We start from the raw sequence: 17,095 nt of genomic DNA on the forward strand, positions 1-17,095 counted from the left end.
CAGATAAAGTCCACGGATATGAGAGCCTCCATGTGTGTGGGCGGCCAATCTGTGGCTTGAATGAAATCCGTCCCATTTAGAACACATAACACGAGAACATTTATTTTTTAACCTGCTATTCATCATCTAGATGAGGCTCAATAGCAGCTACTCAATGAACCGTCTCCTCTTGATTAACTGCAAGTCTACAAATATAGTTGGCAAAACTTAATAATCATTGCCTCCTCCATCACTTGTAATAGACACTTTACATAATCATTACATCGGCCTTTGTCTCTTTTCTGTCATTAATGCACAGAGGCCAGGCGGTGATATCTGATATTGTGGGATTGTGTCAATGTGTACTTATTAAAAGATGCAAGTTTCCTGCCTTGGACGTTGAGCTTCACACTGGCAACGATCCGGCTAACGAACGTCGCCACGTCATCAGAAAGTCAAGCCGCTAACGTTCCCCACTAGCTCTGTTTTCATATTTTGTTGTTTTCTTAACCCTCCTGTTACCTTAACAATTACGACCATATTTTACCCTCGGGGTCAATTTCATCCCAGCAATTAAAACCTCCAGAAAATTATTAGAATTAATATTGTTTACCAAGTTTAAGTGTGAGGTACTTTATGTTTGTTTGTTGACTTCCTAAATAGCCCTTTAAATATATAAAAAATTTGATATTTCTTATATGTTTGACAGTGAAAAACAGCCTGGGGTCAAATTGACCCCAAAGAACACCGATATTAAACATTGAATGGGGTCAAATTGACCCTAAAGGTAACAGGAGGGTTAAATCCTACTTTTTATTTTACCCACAGTCGTAATGATATGATAGCAGAACGACGTTAATGCTTTGACATTATTAGCCTCCTGTGAGGAGGATTCATTTTCTTTACTTTTTTATTATTTCCCATGCTTGTCGCTCCACGTTGTCGGAGAGGGAAGGGATCGGTCGTCTCCCGTCAATCACGCCGCAAAAGAGTTGGACTGTTTTCAGTTTTCTGCTTCGACAAATAGAATTAAATTATTAAATGTTCGTATTGATAGACATGATGTTGCTGTGACATCTGGTGATGGAAGCTCTTTTGGGCCTGTAATGTTTTTAAAGGTCTCGGTAAAGTTCGATGTGAGATGTTTGGAGTGGTTCATTTAAATGAAAAGGGTGATTTTACCGCTGACCCTTTTTATTTCTTTATGTTTTTAGAATACTTACCATTAGCCCTTCATTTGAACATTATTCACTGAAGTTGAGCCTTATTTTACTTTATTATAATAAGGAATAATAAAAAGTCCCCCCCCCTAGGAAGCCTACCAGGGGCTGCAATAAAAGTGTGTGTGAGGGAGTTGTGAAACACACACCTACCTGCAGCTCTCATGATATCTGAAATGTCTCCTGCTGAGTCCCACTCTGGAGGTACGCAAAGCACACACAGACACACACACACACACTACAAACTTTTGCACCCCTCACTTTATTTCTTCCGCCTACAGAGACAAGGTGGCAGGTGTAATTGCGCGTCATATATTTCAATGTTTCTCTGCCACATGGTCGATACGGATCGATGGCGTTGGCCTCGCGCTCGCCGGAGAAATTAACGGGAACGCTGTTGTAATTTTTGTTTGTCAAAAGACCGCATGCAAGTCGTTAATTTAATAACACAAATTGTCTCGAGGATTAATGGCGTCCACAAATCAATGGATAGCTTCATCATTAATGCAAACACATAAATTATTTCGGCAGCGCTATGATGAAAACTAAAAGCTCAACATTTTTAATTACTGTTCAAATCTTATTTTTAATGGAATCCCCTTTTACTGCCACCACTGATTTTATGTATTCACGTAGAGAGGCCTCCTGGGTAGTGGTATGGATTTTGTTTCTCTACACTATCAATTCTGCAGCATTGGATTTTATGAGCACGACGCGGCGCTGCAGGTGGCGAATATTAACATGCTCGCATGCTTTTTACATCTCACACTTTCTACCGTCCAACTGCGTTTGTCTCCTCAACTGTCTACATTGCTGTAGACGGCACCCTGAGGGCACCCTGATAGAAGGTACCCTGGTAGAAGGTACCCTGGTAGACGGCACCCTGGTAGAAGGCACCCTGGTAGAAGGTACCCTGGTAGAGGGCACCCTGGTAGAGGGCACCCTGGTAGAAGGCACCCTGGTAGAAGGCACCCTGGTAGAGGGCACCCTGGTAGAAGGCACCCTGGTAGAGGGCACCCTGGTAGAAGGCACCCTGGTAGAAGGTACCCTGGTAGAAGGCACCCTGGTAGAAGGTACCCTGGTAGAAGGCACCCTGGTAGAGGGCACCCTGGTAGAAGGTACCCTGGTAGAAGGCACCCTGGTAGAAGGCACCCTGGTAGAAGGTACCCTGGTAGAAGGCACCCTGGTAGAAGGTACCCTGGTAGAGGGCACCCTGGTAGAAGGCACCCTGGTAGAAGGCACCCTGGTAGAAGGCACCCTGGTAGAGGGCACCCTGGTAGAAGGTACCCTGGTAGAGGGCACCCTGGTAGAGGGCACCCTGGTAGAAGGTACCCTGGTAGAGGGCACCCTGGTAGAAGGTACCCTGGTAGAAGGCACCCTGGTAGAAGGCACCCTGGTAGAGGGTACCCTGGTTCGAAGGTACCCTGGTAGAAGGCACCCTGGTAGAGGGCACCCTGGTAGAAGGTACACTGGTAGAGGGCACCCTGGTAGAAGGCACCCTGGTAGAAGGCACCCTGGTAGAGGGCACCCTGGTAGAAGGTACACTGGTAGAGGGCACCCTGGTTGAAGGTACCCTGGTAGAGGGCACCCTGGTAGAAGGCACCCTGGTAGAAGGCACCCTGGTTGAAGGTACCCTGGTTGAAGGCACCCTGGTTGAAGGCACCCTGGTAGAAGGTACCCTGGTAGAGGGCACCCTGGTAGAAGGTACCCTGGTATAAGGTACCCTGGTAGAAGGCACCCTGGTAGAAGGTACCCTGGTAGAGGGCACCCTGGTAGAAGGTACCCTGGTAGAAGGCACCCTGGTAGAGGGTACCCTGGTAGAAGGCACCCTGGTAGAGGGCACCCTGGTAGAGGGTACACTGGTAGAGGGCACCCTGGTAGAAGGCACCCTGGTAGAAGGCACCCTGGTAGAGGGCACCCTGGTAGAAGGTACACTGGTAGAGGGCACCCTGGTTGAAGGTACCCTGGTTGAAGGCACCCTGGTTGAAGGCACCCTGGTAGAAGGTACCCTGGTAGAGGGCACCCTGGTAGAAGTTACCCTGGTAGAGGGCACCCTGGTAGAAGGTACCCTGGTAGAAGGCACCCTGGTAGAAGGTACCCTGGTATAAGGTACCCTGGTAGAGGGCACCCTGGTAGAAGGCACCCTGGTAGAAGGCACCCTGGTAGAAGGTACCCTGGTAGAGGGCACCCTGGTAGGAGGCACCCTGGTAGAAGGTACCCTGGTAGAGGGCACCCTGGTAGAAGGCACCCTGGTAGAAGGTACCCTGGTATAAGGTACCCTGGTAGAGGGCACCCTGGTAGAAGGCACCCTGGTAGAAGGCACCCTGGTAGAAGGTACCCTGGTAGAGGGCACCCTGGTAGAAGGCACCCTGGTAGAAGGCACCCTGGTAGAAGGCACCCTGGTAGAAGGTACCCTGGTAGAAGGTACACTGGTAGAAGGTACCCTGGTAGAAGGTACACTGGTAGAGGGCACCCTGGTAGAAGGTACCCTGGTAGAAGGCACCCTGGTAGAAGGTACCCTGGTAGAAGGTACCCTGGTAGAAGGTACACTGGTAGAAGGTACCCTGGTAGAAGGTACCCTGGTAGAGGGCACCCTGGTAGAAGGCACCCTGGTAGAAGGTACCCTGGTAGAAGGTACCCTGGTATAAGGTACACTGGTAGAGGGCACCCTGGTAGAAGGTACCCTGGTAGAAGGCACCCTGGTAGAAGGTACCCTGGTAGAAGGTACCCTGGTATAAGGTACACTGGTAGAGGGCACCCTGGTAGAAGGTACCCTGGTACTGGAGAATGACACCACCATCCACCGGATGCTCTCAATTGGACGAATCTATCTCTTATATTCTTTGCGTAAATACATTTTTCCTCCATGCCTACCTGTGTGAGCTCTGGAAAAGGATGAAACTTTGCTATGAAATATTAAAGATGCTATCGGGCCCCGTCATGACCAACAATATCGGTGTGGCTTAAGCTTCCCCCTCTCTACTTTCAATTCCCTCCTCCCATGCAAGGTGTTTCTCCCACTATCTTCCCCCGCACAGTTTCTTTCTCCATTCATCACTTCATATCTCGTCTCTACGGTGGCCCTGACAGCCAAACGCACTGCGACATTACAACACACAGAATACACAGAACTCAAGCAAATGAGGAAAAACCTCTTTAGGAAGTCCAAAACAAAAAAAACAACGGCAAATACATTTGAAACATGCAGGAACACGGCGACAGAAAACACAGCCAGATAGAGAATAGCACTGGAAATACAGAAAATACGACCAAATAAAGAAAATTTCTTCAGAGCATTGAGCCTCCCACTCGTCTCATTTTCACCGCCCCACTTTGCATGTGCAAAGTCGAAGGCGGATACGACTGTAGTCATTTGCATAATATCCGGTTTGGATGCCAAGTTCGTCGCCGACTGACTCCGTCGTCATACTCGGGCACTTTTCTTTAAGTGAGGGGCAGATGCAGAGCAGCCAAATGATCGCTGCGAGCGCGGAGCCGACGTGAATCAATGGTGGCGGGTGCGTCGGCGTGTGATGTATCGAAGAGTTAATTGGTCTGACGTCTCTAATGGCCAGACACGGGAATGAAAAATAAAAAAATAAATTAGCGGGAGGAACGCCTTAGTGTATATCCATCTGCCAAGGCCTCTCGCGGTATTGATTGGCCCTGGGCACTTAAAGCCTGATGCATTGTCAACATGGCCATCTATTGCCCGTCAGAGTGCGCGGTCACAGTTTGGCGTCAACTGGGCTTTGGCAGAAATAACTAGATGTAGTAAGAGTGGGCGGAACAGTAGCTGCCACACACACACACACACACACACACACACACACACACACACACACACACACACATTAAATGTAGGACAGCTTTCAAACCCTTAAGTTCAGAGTTTGTCATGCTGCAGCCGTTATAAGCGAAGAGTGTCTTGATTTAGGTTCTGCTGACTGTAATTACGACCCAGAATGTCTCTGTTGCACTCTGGGAGGCCTCCCGATTCACTTTGAGGCTCTGCGTGCTCTCGGCTCATTTAGATGACAAACTGAATGTTTAGGCTGCGTTTAGGGACTCCTGCAGCTGCCGTATAGATTGATAAAAGGGGCACAAGAGGGATTTACTCATGTTATGGCTTGGTGAGCTGAGACTTATTTGAAGACTAAACTAATTTTTTTTTTGCCATTTGAAAGTAAATTTAAAAAAAAAGTTTTTATTACCTTTTGAAAATGCTTCAAAAAGTGAGTTAGCACCTATGGATTGCAAAGTGGCAGGTTGTCTCTTCCCTCCGAGGAGTTTGGTTCCCGGGCTTGTTTATCGATGAGCGTGTTACCACGAGCGCTTCATTTCCTGTCGTCTTCTCAGCTTGTGTTTTTTTCCCGTTGTAGTTTACAGCGCGTTGCAATATGTGTTGTTGCGCGTGTGTAGTTGAACGATGATGTCGTAGAGGCTGAACAGATGGGCATGCCGTGCTCCACTTTTCTTTTTTTCTTCTTTTTTTTACTGCAGAGTGTGAGTGACAGTTCTGTGCACTGGGGTTCAATTCTTAATGGTATCCTGTCGCTCCTCCAGTCTTCAAGTCTGTAAGTGTATATGTAAATCTGTCATTCAACTTTTACCGTCGCACAGTTTATCTAACCCATCATAGTATCCAGAACACAAGGCAGCTGATAGACAGCGCCCGGGGAGCACTTCATGGTGCTCAAGGGCACCTTGGAGGCAAACTGGCCCCTCTCCAGCTACCAGTCCCCCCACTCTGAGGGGGTCTCTGCTGGGACCTGGAGCGGTGACCGTCCTGGCAAGTCCCAACCGACTGAGCTACGGCAGGTGGCTCGAGATAGTTGCATTTGTACGATTGATTTCAGTGGAGACTTTTAAAATCCTGATCACTATATGTCCATCACACACTTGCAAGTCAACAAAAATAATTCACCAAAGATGCTGAGAATGAGCTCTTAACACAATTGCTCCTTTATGTAGTGTGTATATGTATATATATATATTTATAGATATATGTATTTATATATTTATATATATATATATTATATATTATATATATATATAATATGTATATACCTGTATATATATATATATATAAAATATGTATATATATACCTTCCGAAGAGAAGGAAAAGAAAATGTGATTGTAATTGAAATTATGAGCCTACCACTCAACCTAATGCCGTAGAAGATGCCTGAACTGTGATATTAAATCATCAAAATCAATCAAATTTGTATTTCAGACTCAAGGTCCAAATGGTACAAAACATTAAATAGAATAAAATACTTACAAAATCACAAGTAAAAACATCCCTCAAGCCATCTTTTCAAGGAGTGTATCATCAATAGTCAACAACTAAGTGGGTTAATATTTTATACCATTTAAAGGGCCTTGAGTACCTTTTTTAAAGCACTATACAAATACACAAACCACAAGCCATCAGTTGAGGCCAGTGTGGGTGCAGATTTTGGCATCTGTGCTCCTTTTATGACGTTTTTTCCCCGTTCGACCCATATCTATGTATTCAAAAAGAATGTCTTGTTTTTTTTTATCCGAGGGGTTTTGCCAAATGTATTCTATTGTTGCTGTAACAAACCACATAATACAACTGAAATACTAGAAACTCTCCAGATTACCATTTAAATTGCAATAGCAAATTGTACAACGGAACTTTTTAAAAATTTTTTTTATGTACGCTGGAATTAACGTCTGATCTTGACGGGCCTTCGGACCCCATCACCCTAATTTCCTCTCTTGTCAGTCTACCTGCCCCTCAAGATGTCATGGTCTGCAGTCATCTAATTGACCCCCTTGTCTCCACAGGTCATATTCGAAGCGACCATTTCCGAGGAGCGACAGGGCTACATCGCCTTGGACGACATCGTGCTGCTCAATTACCCCTGTTGTAAGTACCCGATCCACCCCGCTCGTAGCATACATGCCGACCTTTACCGGGCCAAGAAAAGCCGGGGCCGCGCGGCACTTCCCCGGCAGTTTCCAGGAGGTGATTGAAGGGGGCGACTCAGGCACATTACCCGTCCGAGTGTCACATTCACAATAACGCTGCAGGAGGCTCCTCTTTTGTCCGGGGCAGAATGGCTGCCCTTTCCCTCTGATCGCTATGCTCACAGCCGGGTGCTTTTAGAGCTAATGTGATGTCGCAGGCAGGGGAAAAAAAGGGGGCCAGTTAGTGGTTGTACTTTGATCCTCTCTGGGAGTTTTCTTTTCTTTGTCATCACTGGGGGATATCACGGGGTTGGAGCTGTATGGGCGCCGGTAGTGTTGCATCATGTTCTGTTCTGCTACGATTATACCATTATGCCATTATACCCCCCGCCACCCTCCACCCACCTCAGTCCTGCAGTACACAGCCTCGATGTAGATGTTTAAAACAGACGTCACCTTAAGATTATAACTTTTGGACAAAAGCTACATCTGATTTTTTTACCAAAAAGACATATAACACGGTGCCAGAACATCATGTAATATGAGTCAATTGAATTATGGGCATTTTATTAAATACAAGATTGACTCATTTGAGAGTTCAAAAATAATTATGATACGACAGTGTTTGACACGTTGCTCTATTTCGGCAGTTCTACACTGATTTTTGATGGAATGCAATTAACAAGAATTAAGTATAATGCACGGTTTTAAACACACATATTTTTTTTTTTTTTTCAAGTTTCAAGTTTTTATTGTCACATCCCCTTTTATACAAGTATAATCGGTTCGTGAAATTAAACACCCGACAGCAGTAGCAGACTAAAAAAAGAATAAGAATGAGAATAAACTATACAATATCCACACACAAAAAAGAAGAAAGTATTAACAATATATATATAAAACAGTGTAATAGAATATACATCATGACAATATATATATATAAAACAATGTAATAAAATATACACTTTTTGAGACTATATATATATATATGTATATACATACAATATATATATACAATATATATATATATAAACAATGTAATAAAATATACACCATGGCCATAGATATTCACAGAATATGTTCTGGTGTGTAGTGTTAATGAGGGTCTCAGTCCTTGTTCAGCAGCCTGATGGCCTGACTGAAGAAGCTGTCCCTCAGTCTGTTTGTGCGGCACTTGATACTGCGGTATCGCCTGCCTGAAGGGTGAACAGTTTGTGGCGGGGTGGTTATTGTCTTTCATCATCCGTTTGGCCCTGGCCACGCACCGCTTGGTGTATATGTCCAGGATGGAGGAAGCTCACCTCCAACGATGTACTGTGCCGACCGCACCACCCTCTGTAGTGCCCTACGCTCCAGGGCGGTGCAGTTCGGTGATGCAACCTGTCAGAACACTCTCGATGGTACTGGTGTAGAATGTTCTGAGGATGCGGGGGCCATGTTGAATTTCCTCAGTCGCCTAAGGAAATACAGGCGTTGTTTGAGGTCCTCGGAGATGTGCACCGAGGAACTTGCTGACCTCTCTACTGCAACTCCGTCTATGGAGATGGGGTGTGCTCTCCTCTCCGCTTCCTGTAGTCCACGATCAGCTCCTTGGTCTTCTTGACGTTGAGGACGAGGCTGTTCTCCTGGCCCCACTGTACCAGTGATCCAACCTCCTCCCTGTAGGCTGTCTCGTCGTCGTGGGTGATCAGCCCCAACACTGTTGTGTCGTCAGCAAACTTGATGATGACGTTGGAGCTGTGCATGGCCGTGCAGTCGTGGGTGTACAGGGAGTAGAGGCTCAACACGCATCCCTGAGGGCTCCCGTGTTGAGGGTCAGCGGCTCTGAGGTGGTACCGCCCATCCTCACCACCTGGCGGCGGCCCGACAGGAAGTCAGTATCCAGCTGCACATGGTAGAGTGCAGGCTCTGAGCTTGGTGTCGAGCTTGGCGGGAACAATAGTGTTGAGCTGAGCTGTAGTCCACAACCAGCATTCGCACAGTTCCTCTCCAGGTGGGAAAGGGCGGTGTGAAGTGCCATGGCAGTGCGTGTCGGTGGATCTGTTTTGGGTCCAGCGTGGCAGGCAACATGGAACAAATGAAGTCCTTGACCAACCTCTCAAGCATTTACTGACAATCGAGGTGAGGGCTACGGGTCTCCAGTCATTCAGGCAGGTTACCTTGGGGTGTTTGGGGACAGGCACAATGGTGGACATCTTGAAGCTCTCAGGAACAACAGCCTGGGACAGGAGAGGTTGAAGATGTCGCCAACTGGTCTGCACATGCTCTGAGGCGCGCCCGGGATGTGGTCGACCTGCTGCCTTCCGGATGTCCACCCGCTTGAGGCTCTGGCCTCTGAGATGATCAGCAGGCTGGTCTCCTCGGGGGCGCTGCCTTGCGGGCTGGCAAAGAATGTATTTAGCTCGCCTGGGAGGGAGGTAGAGGAGTTCTCTTCACCGCTGGTTCTCCCTCTGAAGTCCGTGATTGTCTGTAGCCCTTCCACACACCTCTCACGTCATGGCTCTTGAGCTTCTCCTCCACCTTGTTCCTGAACTCCCGCGGCAGAGCCGATGGTCTTCTGGTCGTCGCGGGCTCTTTGTATTCCGCCATATTCCCGAGTCAAAGGCGGTGTGCGTGAGTGCAGCGCGAACATCGCCATTTATCCACGGTTTCTGGTTGGGATAAATCCGAACCGACTTGGTAGGAACAACGTCATCTATGCATTTCTTGATGAACCCGGTGACTGAGGTTGTTGTCCGACGCGACCCTGAACATATCCCAGTCCGCACGTTCAAAACAGTCCTGTAGCATAGACTCCGATTGGTCCGACCAGCGTTGCACTTCCTTCACAGCGATTGGTTGCTGCTTCAGCCTCTGCCTGTAGGCGGGAGTAGTTGGATGGGCGGTGGTCCGATTTGCGGTGGGCGGAGGAGGGCTTTGTATCCATCCGGAAGGGAGTGTAGCAGTGGTCCCCTCGTGTTGCTTTTATGTGTTGGTAGAACTTGGAGAACTTTCTTCAGGTTCGCTTTGTTGAAGTCCCCGCCACAATGAAAGCAGCCTCGGGTGTGCCGACTCCTGCTCGCTGATCGCCGAGTTCCTTCAGCGCTATGTCCGTGTTAGCTTGAGGCGGAATGTACACAGCAGTTACGGTGACTGCTGTAAACTCCGTAGCCAGAATGGTCGACACATGAGCATTAGGTACTCCAGGTCCGGGGAACAGAACGACTTGAGAGTATGTACATGACTTTGGTTGCACCAAGATCTGTTTATCATGAGACATACCCCCCCTCCACGATCTTTACCAGAGAGTCTTTGTTCTGTCCGCGGTGGACGGAAAATCCTCGATGGCTGAGTCGGCAACATCCTCCGACATCCATGTCTCCGTAAGGCAGATGATGCAGTTGTCCTTAGTTTCCCGGTGGAATTGAATACGAGCCTGTAGCTCGCATAGCTTATTGTCCAAAGACTGTACATTTGCCAGTAAAATGGTGGGTAGTTCAGCCTGACCAGCACGCCAGCTCGCTTCCCCCTCCGTCGGCGACGTTTGCGTGAGATCGCGCCTAAAATGGACGGACGTTTAGATAATTGTTTTCTTCACAATTATTATTAGTTGACTAATAATTCTGTGTTGAATTAAATTTTTTCCCTCAGTGAGGTTTTTATTGCATCATGTTGATTATTTTAAACTAGAGGTGCAGAAGATGTCAGTTTGTGGTCCGGTGGACGTTACGCAGCTACAGACGCAGAACTCAACTCAAATGAGAGTGTGCTTTTTAATAATGTAATATCTTCTTTTGCCGCACTAATGTGCCCCAAAACAATTCATGCCCATTTAAACATTTCCCTCATGCAAGAACTTACTGAAGCTCGCGTCTAACAATGCCGGTATTCTTGTTCAGAAACAGTATTATCATCATCAAACCTTGTAATATTGTTTTTGCAGCCGCATAATCATTCGGGAAATTTTAATGAATGATAATGTTGGGTATTCATCAGCTCATGAAATTCAGATATCCTTTACTGGGTCTTCGGAAAAATACGGTCCAATATAAACCACTGGGGGAAACGAGCAGAGGAACTTGAATGGCATTTTACTAAAAAACCATCGCAAATGTTATTCATATATTTTGTTGACTCAAGCTCATCTCAAAGTTTGACACCTTTCACCCGGTCCTCAACGGAGACGGAATTCATTTCCATGGTAATTTTAAGTGCCGTTTTTGAGGTTGGTGGCGTCGCCAGGGCCCTTTGGTACAAGTGCAGCTCTGGGGTCAGCCTGGCTGCAGATGGTGGCGCCACATTCCCTTAACCCTCCTGTTACCTTAGGGTCAATTTGACCCCATTCAATGTTTAATGTCGGTGTTCTTTCGGGTCAATTTGACCCCAGGCTGTTTTTCACTGTGTCAAACATATAAGAAATATCAACTTTTTTATATATTTAAAGGGCTATTTAGGTAGTCAACAAACAAACATAAAGTACCTCACACTTAAACTTGGAAAACAATATTAATTCTAATAATTTTCTGGAGGTTTTAATTGCTGGGGTCAAATTGACCCCGAGGGTAAAATATGTCAGTAAATATAAAGGTAAGAGGAGGGTTAAACATTGAATGGGGTCAAATTGACCCGAAGGTAACAGGAGGGTTAAGCTCAAATTAGGCGACACATGTCTTCATATAACGTTCACCCTAAATACATAGAGCACAATTGATATTCACACTCGTACGCAAAAAAAGAAGAAAAAAAGCCAAGGGCAGAAAAGGCCAGACGTGTGCAATCACTACACTATTTGCTCTATCTGGCGAACCCGCGGGAGCAGTCGCCCGTAACGACCCTTAAAAAGCACTATCGCACATAGATGTAAGCAAACATTAGTGAGCCGGCATACGTTTCCCCACAGGTGGGCGAGAATAATGGTATTCCCCCCTCAGGAAAGATTTGAGTCAAAGGCAACCCGCTGTTCACTTTGAATTCCCACTCATTCAACATCGGTGTTGTTTTCTATCCCAAGACCGAACACACGCGCGGCAGACAGGACCAATTGCTCATGCGGTCGAGCACATCGGGCGGCATCACTAATCCGGAGGAGCGACATCTCGGGCGGCGTTTGAGAATCGCATTACCGCGCCCACGTATACGTTTAGCCGTGTTAATTAAGGCTTGCCGGGTCACGCGTCCACACTACGGGGCTTTTGGGGTTTTAAATTACATTTCCCTCAGTAACTTTTCTAATGCAACCGCCTCGAACGACTTCTCCTTCAATTGGGTCTGCGAACGCTCGTCTAAAAGATGACTTGAACATGCGTCCTTGTTTTCTCGGAGTCCTCTCGACTGGCACCGCTGCAATTGTCTGCAGGACGGGGTGTAAACTCTGCTTTTACTTTTAGTTTCCTCTCGTCACTTCGGCTTTAATTCTACTCTGCTGGAGTTTGTAAAGCAAACGAGGTTTACTCCACGCATCGGGGAAATGGTGTTGTTTGAAATGCACCTGAGGAAATGTGTTTCTCTCTCTCTCTTGATGCCTATTGATGGGATAGAAAAGACATGAAAAAGGGCCACGGAGAGGAGAGAGAAAAATGAGCAATGGCTCAAATGTGAGATGCAATTTCTATCGTCCCGTCCTCCGCCAGATGTTCCTGTTGGTTACCGTGGCAACCAAGGATGAAAGTGTGTGTTGTGTGTGTGTGTGAATAGCGCCCCAGTCTCTCCATCAGAATGTAATGGTGCCCTCCGCGTTGGCCCCCAGTAGAAACACTCATTGTTGTTCATGTCTAATATAAAGAGAAAGGGTTCAGCTTTCCATCTAAAAGCATCCAGACTGTATTCTCATGTTCTCATTGTCTAAACGCTGCTCAGGAGATGGAGGCTCGGTGATGTGAAGGGAAGAAAATGACGCTTCCGTACAGTTGTTCGATAAAAACAAGAGCGTTTGTTCCTGTAGCTCCTCACCTGTCGCATTAGAGAATCCATTTCATCCTCCATTGGTGTTCAGCGTGGTGTTTCTTTGAAGAAGAGATGAACTTTGAATGTGTGTGTTGTTTGTTTTACACACACAACGCCACATTTTCTGTCAAGCGGCAGATAATAAGCCTGGGCATGAAAACATGGTTGCATATGACTCAGTTTAGTGAGATGCACTTGTTTAATTTATAAAATAGCTCATGACTTTGAACAGACGTCACAGAGATAAAACATTTCCACAGCACTTGTACTTACTGACGGTGGGAAGGTAAGCGAGCCAGACGTCTACTGTTCGGTTTTATAAAGCCAGCTCACTGTCTTGGTCTTTAGGTTTAAAACAATTCAGCCGCACCGTCGTGTTCATGTCGCGGAGGAAGCAGGAACATCAGTTACTGTCCGCTAGTGGGAGAAAGAAATTGTTCGTCAGCTGAGGTCATTTGTCAATACTCTGTTATCTGATTTTATCAATGTTCTTTTTTTTGTTGGGGGGGGGGGGGGATCAGATTTTACAACAGAATTTCCTGCAGACATTTTTGACTGATCAAATCATTATCACGGGTGTTCCTCATGAGCACTGACATGTTTTTGTCTGCATTGCAGTAACTCAAATCAGACAAATACTGTGTGTGTGTGTGAATATATATATATATATACAGGACTGTCTCAGAAAATTAGAATATTGTGATAAAGTTCTTTATTTTCTGTAATGCAATTAAAAAAACAAAAATGTCATGCATTCTGGATTCATTACAAATCAACTGAAATATTGCAAGCCTTTTATTCTTTTAATATTGCTGATTATGGCTTACAGCTTAAGAAAACTCTAAAATCCTGTCTCATAAAATTTTTATATTTCCTCAGACCAAGTAAAAAAAAAAGATTTATAACAGCTGAGTGTTTGTCAAGGCTCAGAAACCCTGCAGGTGTTTCTGAGTTAATTAGACAATTCAAGTGATTTGTTTAAATCTACTAGTATACTTTTTCATGATATTCTAATATTTAGAGATAGGATATTTGAGTTTTCTTAAGCTGTAAGCCATAATCAGCAATATTAAAAGAATAAAAGGCTTGCAATATTTCAGTTGATTTGTAATGAATCCAGAATGCATGACATTTTTGTTTTTTTAATTGCATTACAGAAAATAAAGAACTTCATCACAATATTCTAATTTTCTGAGACAGTCCTGTATATACAAATGTTTATATATATATGTTTATATATATATTTATATATATACATATAATTATATATATATATTTGTTTATATATATATATATACATATAATTATATGTATACATATAAATAAAACATTTTATATATTTTTATATATATATATATATAATTATGTGTGTAAATATATATATATATATATAATTATTTGTGTATATATATATATATATAAATCTATAATTACAGTGTGTGTTGACTGATTGACAGTTGCCGGTGGTAATGCTCCAATAGGTAGCAATATGTCAACAAAAGGCAGGAAGACAAAGACTGTTCGCCAACAAACATGTCAACAATGTCGAAAATATATTTCACAACATCATATTTCTAAATAGTTTATGAGGAAGGAAACACAATCAATCGGTGTGTAAAAATGTTTCGTGATGAAATCAAAATGCAAATGTATCTGAGGAAGCATGTTGCTCTGAATTAAATGACGACACTGTGGATTTACTGTTTCACACATAACAGTAGAGAAATGTAAAGGTGTGTGTGTTCTGACATAGTGATGTAACTAGCTGCAGGGTATGCTATTTGATAAACACAAAGACATGTCCACATTCCTTATGTTTGTCTTATCTAATACGCATGTTCTGTTAAATCAGCCTTTGTTTGCATCGCAGTTTTTGCCGCTTCATATTTCATTGACATTTGATTTTGTGTAATAATTCAGGAGCCAAAGGAACACAGAACAGGGAATTACTTGTGTTCTTGAAAGGGCTTTAAATAATAATAATAATAATGTAATTCCGATTCTAGATACAGAAGAATCCTAATCAATGTGTAACTGAGTATTTGATGCTCTCTGTGATCGTAGGCGCCTGAATGGAGAACGTCAACATGTGAACATGTGTGCGTTTGTCTGGCTGGGGCGGATGCAATCTTCAAAAATGTCTTTCTTGCTATTATTTCGTCTCATATGCAGCCTTATGATCAGTATTTTCATTATATGAGTGGAAACCTCTGCCAATGGGCGTGAGATGATTCTAACAACAGCTTGAGTTGATTCTTTAAAATCGATAAAAGTACGTTAAGTTAAACGTAAAATATCCAGCAGAATATTTCTGTGGGGTTATGGTTATATGCTATGTTTATAATGCACGACTCTATGCTATGTGTACTGCCCGTGTGGTTGCATCCAGGCCCGGGTGTGTCGTCATCGTTCAGCCTCCACATACATGCCCGTTCACATCCCGTGTTTGAATATGTTGAGACGGTGACGCTCGGCTCCACTTGTGCCACTTCCTTCAGCGCCTCTGTCCTCCCTCCACAGACAAGGTGCCTCATTTCTCTCGGCTGGGCGACGTGGAGGTGAACGCCGGGCAGAACGCCTCATTCCAGTGCGTCGCCACGGGCAAAGCTTCGGAGGCCGAGCCCTTCCTCCTGGAGGTGAGAAAAAAAAGATGTATACAGGGTTCGTACGGTCATGGAAAAGCCATGGACAAAACTTAAATCATAAAAGTTTTGGAAAAATCATGGACATTTTTTCTTATTTACTCCGAGTTTGAAATATTTATTATGTTTTTTAAAGAAAGTCGCTCAAAATAGAAGCCGGCATTTTCTACATTTTTCATGTTTATACCGAGATTTCAGTTTGGTCATGGAAATTTGGTTTAAAGTCCTGGAAATCCATTGGTCAAAATGTGTAAGAACCCTGTATATAATACATGTGTGTGTGTGTTTTCGTTGCTGAAACATGTCAGCACCTGGTGAATCAAATGGGATTGTATATTAGATTAGATTAGAACATGTTATAATCCCGAGTGGGGAAACTCATTTGCCACCAACAAGTAATACAGACACAAAATAGACACAACAGACAAGAAACACACACTACAGCAGGGGTCGGGAACCTGTGGCTCGCGAGCCATATATGGCTCTTCCGGTGACGGCATATGGCTCCCAGACAATTTTGAGTTGAGAAAAAAAAGATCTCCGCCCGCCCCCCTGTAATTTTCTCTATCGCGCCAGATTACAGCAGAAGTAATGTAAGGTCCTTTTCTTCAAGACGTCTTTGTTCTTTTATTAAACTAAACGTCTGTTATTGATCGTATCTGACCAGCAGCATGTCACTCTGTCTCTACGTGTCGCGTTAACACTTCTCGGCTCCCCCCCGTAGCATCATGCAGCACCAGAAGTCGCATTAAAATTATACGTTAAAAATACTATCTGGCTCTCAATGAAATATATTTGGAAATATTTGGCTTTTATGGCTCTCCCAGTCAAAAAGGTTCCTGACCCCTGCTCTACAGGAACACACAAAACCAGAAGATGCCGCGTAAAACATAACCAACAGAAAGATGCTAAATCTTTAAAACAAACCTAAAGTTGTTCAATAAAAAAAAAAACGAACCGCTGCTGGAACGAAAAGCCTCCTGAGTCGCTCACTGAATGAATTGGAGTTCATAAAAACATGTGAAAGGATGACCTTCAAAAGAAATGACTGTATGTAGCTTGGCCCTTGTCCTCTTTTGTACGGCGACCTCTCGTGAGTCCGGGGGAAAGCCTTTCTGATCATTTTAATCATCCTGTTTTCATCATCCGCATGTAATGCCTCCCTAATGCCTCATATTGGAGAAGTTGTATTGTTCTGGCTTCCAGTTGACGGCGTTCTCCAGAACAGCTCCCAGTAGTTTGCCCCACTAAGAGCACATGGAGGCTTTACTGGCACCTGGGGCGCCGTGTGTCGCGATGAACACGACGCCCACGCCGCTAACAAAAGACATTACGGTGGCGTTTTACGCCGCGTTGTCGTCAGTTAGATTCCGCATTGCCATTTGGTCTTC

General features: G+C 44.7%; 1 protein-coding gene across 1 annotated transcript in view; it reads left to right on the forward strand.

The window, feature by feature from the left end:
* The window catches only part of ptprua (protein tyrosine phosphatase receptor type Ua), a 202,344-nt gene that overhangs the window by 102,872 nt on the left and 82,377 nt on the right, over positions 1-17,095 (forward strand). Inside the window, exons 4-5 of the mRNA XM_056419063.1 lie at positions 7,018-7,099; positions 15,583-15,698. Of these exons, the coding sequence (XP_056275038.1) occupies positions 7,018-7,099; positions 15,583-15,698 (198 nt within the window). The remainder of the gene's footprint in view (positions 1-7,017; positions 7,100-15,582; positions 15,699-17,095) is intronic.

This window comes from Pseudoliparis swirei, chromosome 1, assembly GCF_029220125.1.
Source record: "Pseudoliparis swirei isolate HS2019 ecotype Mariana Trench chromosome 1, NWPU_hadal_v1, whole genome shotgun sequence".
Taxonomy (NCBI): domain Eukaryota; kingdom Metazoa; phylum Chordata; class Actinopteri; order Perciformes; family Liparidae; genus Pseudoliparis; species Pseudoliparis swirei.